Source organism: Dipteris shenzhenensis, chromosome 32 (assembly GCF_047967505.1).
Source record: "Dipteris shenzhenensis isolate YYH24624 ecotype China chromosome 32, Dip_SZ_1.0, whole genome shotgun sequence".
In the NCBI taxonomy this organism is placed as follows: Eukaryota; Viridiplantae; Streptophyta; class Polypodiopsida; order Gleicheniales; family Dipteridaceae; genus Dipteris; species Dipteris shenzhenensis.
In genome coordinates, this window is record NC_141627.1 from 28,076,195 (window position 1) to 28,083,006 (window position 6,812).

The window sequence follows — 6,812 nt, forward strand, 5'->3', positions numbered from 1 at the left end:
AGCGGAGTGTCACTGGAAAGCGGGGAACATGGTGAATTGAGTCCATGTCCACCATGAATACATGATACCAAGGGATAAGATACACCAAATGAGGGCCCATGAGAATGGGGCTTCTCTCCACAGGAGCCAAAGCAGTATCCGGGGAGCCAAGCTGGAGGAGGAAAACACCACGTCCATAAATAGTGACCTCCTGGATGTGGGCACCATCTAGTGCCAAGCTCCGTGTCGTGTAAGAGATCCAATGCCTGTTGTACTTGTACCTATTGCTTATCCACTGGTGAAAGCAATGGGAGGCCATATAACACTCAGACTGGAATATATATTTACAGGTGAGTGGTTTGCTAAATCCTTTTAAAGATTTTTATGTAAAAAATGGGGTAGATGTTGAGCTCTAGTTCTCTAGTTTGTTAGTTTGTCAAAAGCCTGTTCGTTTTGGGCCAATGACTGGGACTAGAAAATGTCCTGATATAAACAAACATGAACATAGACACGGACGTGGAGATGGATATGGACATGGAACGGACAGAGACCAAACCTTGATATAGTCACATTGACAAAATAGACATAGATAGCCAGTGTGTGAAACCTTTTCTGGTCATGCAATAAAAAAGTGGAAGGTTTATAGACAACTAATTTAGAACACACATTCACGCACACATTTTGTGATACTTAAAGCAGCAACATCCATCATGACTCTGTGGAGTCATTCACATAGCTGTTACGTGATTATAGCATCTCAGTTACAACTGGGCTGTAGGTTGCTCAGATGCAATTTGTAGAAAATCTGAGAAGGAGCTGGGTCTTGATCAAGGCAGCTCGTTCTTACAAAGGCTTAGGGATGCACCAAAATGTGACTAGGTCTGTTGTCAGGGTAGCTGGAAGATTGCTATCCTCAGCCTGCATTGGGTCAGTCCTTCGTGTACACCTGGGTAAGTCTAGGTGCCACTTGTGGTGATGATTTTATGAAAAAAAAGTTCTCTTTACATTGTTGTGGTTGCATGAAATTCTGAGCACTAGGTGTCTTTTTATACTTATTCTACTTTTGGATGCTGACAACATCAATAGGTTGTAATTACGCTACTCTCAAATGTGCATAACATGCTTTCTGGTTTGACGTTTATGAAATGGGCCATAGGATGCTGAAATTGCACATGATGTATTTTCATTCAGCGTCCTAATCTTGGAAATGGATTTCACCCTTTCATAGATGCATTACCAGTGATCTTTTTTTCGTACTACACAAGCTTTGAGGGAATTTTGGACAGTTTCATATCACATGTCACATTCGCTACATATTTTGGCAACTCAGAATCCTAATGCTTCGGCCCAGGATAATGTATGGATTCCCTCAATTCTGTTGACCTCTTGGATGTTAAAATTCTCAAATCAAACGGTTTTTCTCTCTCCTGGGGTTGGGCTTTGAAGGGTAATGAATGTGCCATGTGATTGTGCAGGTCATATTGTTGAAGCTGCAGTCTGGTATGGTTTAGTCGTGCACTTCAGGATTTACCCGATCATATATGTCATGGCTATATTGATTGTCCTTGACAGTACATATATGGACAAATTCATATCAAGTCAAGGACTTTCTCGCATCTTTGAGAAACAAAGTGGTCAAGAGCTTGAAGGAAGAGATAAGCACGTGGCATTGAAGTTAACCAGTCCTTTTCATTGGAACTATCAGCTTTTTATAAACCTTGTGAACAGAAACAGGATTGTCTTTGGGGTTGTCTCTGGAGGCATTTTTTGTCTCCTAACAGGGTTATTTTATTTACTTTATGGGAGGAAATTTCTACATGAAGCTTTGCTGTATCACCTGACAAGAACGGATCCTCGGCACAACTTTTCTATATATTTCTACCACATATATTTGCACCAGGTTCATAGTTTCACTTTGATGGAGAGGCTGCTGTCCTTTGTGCCTCAGTTCCTGATACAGAGTGTGTTGACAACCTATTTTGCCAAGGATATCCAATTCTGCTTTTTTATACAAACTGTGGCGTTTGTGGCATTCAATAAGGTCTGCATCTGCATCACTTCTAAATACTTCACAAGCAAGAGTCTTTGATTTTGTCAGGTTGCTTGACAAATTCTGGTGATGAAAAATTTCCTCTGTTTGTTGCAGGTCATCACTGCCCAATATTTTGTCTGGTTTTTCTGCCTCTTGCCACTTATTTTTCCATGGACCAGATTGACATTGCGATGGAAAGGAGTATTTTGTATGATATTGTGGACTGGTGCCCAATTGCATTGGTTAGCGTGGGCTTATACTTTAGAATTCCAAGGGAGAAACGTTTTCTTTCAGCTTTGGCTGGCAAGCATCGTCTTCTTCATTGCGAATATCTGTGTTCTGTCGATGATCATTTGGCATCATCCTTTCTGTCCATCAATTCGTACAATTTTTAGGGATACTGATAGTGAGATCAATGGGAAGAAAAAACATTGAAGTCTGAAGTCTGTTTTTGAAGCAGGCCGGCCTGGTTTCTGATCTTCCAATGCATTCAGTTTCCTTGGATAGTGGGTCATAACAATTTTTGTAATATGGGATATTCTACACATTCCATAAAGCTGATGTTCTTTGCACTGATTTGGTTGCTATCTATGCCATTTTGCATCTCAAGTATGGTTACGGTCAGTAGGTGTGGGCAGTGGCTATGGTGTTAAATATGAGGATATCCATCGTGTGATGCTGTCCCTTCTTTTACAATGGACTCAGATGCCCAGACTAGATATGGTTACCAGAGAATCCAATCTCGAGGTGTGAGCTTCTGACCATAAAGCTCATGAGACTACACAACTTTCGTTTTTCCATCATAGTTAGGGGCTTTGAAATTTGCTGTTGGTAGACAGCTTCCTCACATGCGATGAGCACATCACAAATCCATGACTGTGTTGGATTGTTATTTTTTGAGAAGTAACACAAATGCGCGATTGTGTAAAAATGTTTCATGTAGTCCTGATACTATGCAACTGGAGGTCTCTACTACTGATTGTAAAGCAGCTTTTGTGTCTGGTCGTAGCCAAGGATATGCCACTCTTGATTTCTGACAGCTATCTGGTTAGACGTATTGGCTGATCTATCTAGTTAGACGCATTGGCTAGGAGTTTCGTTATGATTCAGAAGCTCTTAATGAGATGTGTTTTGGCATCCTCATTATGTTAATTTTACCTTGGACTTATTCCACGGACAGAAGCTTTGATCGACAAAACACTGAATATTTATAGAACAGGAGGTGTAAATAATCCTTCACATGGGCATACAAACTCAGAAGCAAAACTCAAAGGTCTGCACAGCTCATCGCCTAGCCTTCTCAGCAGAGGATATGAGGAAGCTGACATATTGTGTGTGTGTGTGTGTGTGTGTGTGGAGAGAGAGAGAGAGAGAGAGAGAGAGAGTTTATTAATGTCCACGGGAGATCATAGGTCTATGGGACAACAAAACACTCCGATTAGGGAGGCCACAAGGCAGCTCCCAAGGAGTGCAAAGCAACTCCAAGTTATATAGGTTACCTACATTGTAAACTAAAATAAAAGAGAGATAATCGGCCATACATCAGTTTAAGACTGAGTGATTTAAAGTCCTTAATGAGGGCTATGCCCTCATGATATACTGCCCATTTTCATTCCTTCCTAGCAGCCCTGAAGCGAGTTCCGTTACTTTTTGTGCTAGTTGAGCTCGTGTGAGTTCTGCTGCTATCCAAATCTTAGTACCTTTCAGCTTGTATGATTGGCGGAGGAGCTTGAGTCGTAGAGCCCTTGAGCTAAGTGTGAGTACAGCATGTCCATTGGAATTACGAATATTAGTCATGTAATCCTCGTCATCATCTCCCGCCCATTCAATGCTAGGGCGGCTGCTTTGATGTTTGCTACAGTCTCACTATAAGAGTCCTCAGCCTTGAACCAACCTTCCGGAAGCCCCCTAATCCTGATCTTCAATGCATTATCTCGTTTCGTTTCGTGCTCCTTGATTTATGCTTGAATATCAGTCTTGCTTGCCTTTGTGTCTTCTCTACAATCACTTCTTTTTTTACATTTTGTATAATATATCTTTGCGTAGGGAGAGGGTTTCCTAGCAACTGAGGAATAAAGAGGTTTCCTCCTAGAGATTGCTGATGTTGGGGTTATTGTAGAGGGAGTTTTTGGAGAAAGATGAAGCCATTCCATTTGAACCATATCTAAAGGCCACTCCCTGGCTGAATATACAAATACATTTGCAATACAGGTTGACAAGCTATCTTACAGTGAGCCAGATAAGATAACCAAAAAGATTCATGTCGGCACCCAAGGTGAGAACAACCTAAGGCAGTGAGACCTTGTTGAGCAACTTGACTAATCCCTACGTTCGCTCCCAGTTCTTTGAAGAAGCTGAGAGTGTCAATGGTCTGCTTTGATGAAGACGATGAGGATGGGGAGTCATCTGGGCAGATGAGGGCTACTATGTGCGAGCTAAGGGAGTTGTGAAGTGATGACGATAGGGAGCCAACTGGGAAGATGAGGGCTACTGTGTGAGAGCTAAGGGAGCTGTGAAGTAAAAGGTCGTGGAAGTCAAATAGATTTGGAGAGTAAGTGATGTAAGGAAGAGGATGAGGTTGAAGAGAGGAAATCCCAAAGAAGGTGAGCTGAAGCTACAAGCAAGGGTTTGAGGGTGAAATGGGGAGGATGAAGGGGATATATACAAATGGTAGAGAATAATGAGGACTGTGTGTGTGTGTATTGTCCCCTCTCTCTCTTACACATCCAAAGTCACAATGTGCCTGTTTTCTTGCTTGTAAGATGGTCAACTTAAACAATTGGAACAGGCAATCGACGCACAGGTGGTTCTCTAAAATAACTCTGATGGTGGATGCAATTCACAGTGCCGGATCTATAAATATGTCCTTATGTGAGCATGAAGCTGGATGCGTATTTGTGCTGCTACAAAACAATGTCATATTACAGCGTTGCTATGGTGGGCTTATTCTTATATTACTGCATATGTAAGACCCTTAGTGCCTGTCAACTGTCTTGTCCATTGCATAAGCTTGCAAACTGTGTCGATTTCTGCAATGGGAAATCCCAGGGGAACTCGAACTTCCTTATGTATAGTGCTACAGCTCATGCTAGAGGTAAACATATAGGGGATGCAATCGATTGAAAGGATTATGAATCAGACTGGAGATGATATCATGTACTTTACCAAAGGGTGATAGATGAGTGGCTTCCTCTAGAGTCTAAGCGAAACCTTCAATGGCTTTTAAATCAGAGACGGTTGAGTAGTTGTTCATATAGTTTTGCTCCACCCATTGGAGCTTACTTTGCGTCTCAGTATCCAACATTTCATATGATTCTTGGCTCCACCATTTTCTAGAAGAGTAGGTCATAGTTATAAATTCATCATATGCATCCAATTTGTAGTTGGCTAGGGGGCTAGGGTGCAGCGAGAAAAGCCCTTGAGTCCAATCAATTTTGACCAATCTACCTTTTGTTGCCTGTCGCTCTTCGTTTGCGGCTTTGTTCCTTTGGACTATTTTGATTGCGAAACTTCTATGTATGTTTAAATAAAATAAATAGCATAAACTCATATTTACTACTTTATAAAAGTTATGCATGATTGCATGCTAGATAAATTTGTTACACATTTTATGTTTGAATTCACATCTATTCCAATGTTTGTCAAAAGCGAAAGAAATCTGTGTGGCTGGTGTGTAGAGGAGTTTATATCTTCAATTGCAATACGAATACAAGAACGATCGGCAATTAATATGTCATTATCTTATGCATCCACTAGTTTTTCACTCAAGACTTCTTCAAGACTATAATATACAAGACGTTCTCAAACACGATGCCCAGGGATGGGCATGCTCCCTTTTATTATAATTCTTTGGGAAAGAAAGTGCATCACTTCCTCACCTTGTTGAATGTTCTTAGGAAACTTTGTTCTCTCACCTTCCCTAAGATATATTTATTCAATCTAAATTCTTATAAAATTACTTTTGTGTCTTGAGGTGCTTGTACGATATCTTTTCCAAGCATACGCCTCCTACTCTTTAACTTGCTACCGTCTACTTTTGTTGATGCTTCATATCCAGGTATTTGTCGCCTCTGAACAATAAAATTCATAGTTTTTGAACATACCCTCGTTCAACCTTCTTCCTTTATTTTATCTCCTCGATTATCTCGTATGTTACTTCAACCATAATCACGGAGGCCCATGGATAGGGTTTGGTGAGGCAAGAAACTAGAGGGTTTGACAATGTTTGCATATTATGGGGTCTAGAAGGATTGAGTCTAGGATCACACCTAAGACTAGGCATTTATGAAGAGGTGCATAGGATAGCCTGGGAGAGGGGTTAATGGAAGGAGTCCCTTAGGGGGAACATGGCATCAAGAGGTGAGGTCACTTGTATGTGTGTGTGTGTGTGTCTCTCTCTCTCTATACATACATACATACATACATACATAAACACTGGGCTAGGGGGGGATTTCTAGAGAGAACTCCAAGGTGAAGAGAAAGAAAGAAAGAAAGAAAGAAAGTCTATTAACGTCCACTGGAGACCAAAAGGTCTATGGGACAGCAAGAATCCCTCTAGTACATCTGTTTTAGGGAGGGCACATTGCAGCTCCCAAGGAAGACGGTCTCTCATAGGTAAGGGAGTCTGAAAAGCCGATGAGATTGTGAAGAAACGGAGAAACATTGCTCCCAAAATGGAAGCGTCCAACTACAACACTATAGAACAAGTCGACAAGAGACGGAAGCACCATCTTCATATTGATTTTTTTAGTGGAAGAATATACGCCTCTGTCAAAATGACAGTATGTTGGCGCCATGCAAA

At 41.2% G+C, this 6,812-nt stretch overlaps 1 protein-coding gene across 1 annotated transcript in view; it reads left to right on the forward strand.

Annotated features, from left to right (window-relative positions):
* Positions 1-3,044, forward strand: part of PNT1 (mannosyltransferase family protein) — a 30,304-nt gene extending 27,260 nt beyond the window's left edge. The window contains exons 3-4 of the mRNA XM_087370845.1: positions 1,455-2,020; positions 2,126-3,044. Of these exons, the coding sequence (XP_087226971.1) occupies positions 1,455-2,020; positions 2,126-2,446 (887 nt within the window). The 3' untranslated portion in view covers positions 2,447-3,044. The remainder of the gene's footprint in view (positions 1-1,454; positions 2,021-2,125) is intronic.
* The last annotated feature ends 3,768 nt before the right edge of the window (positions 3,045-6,812 follow it).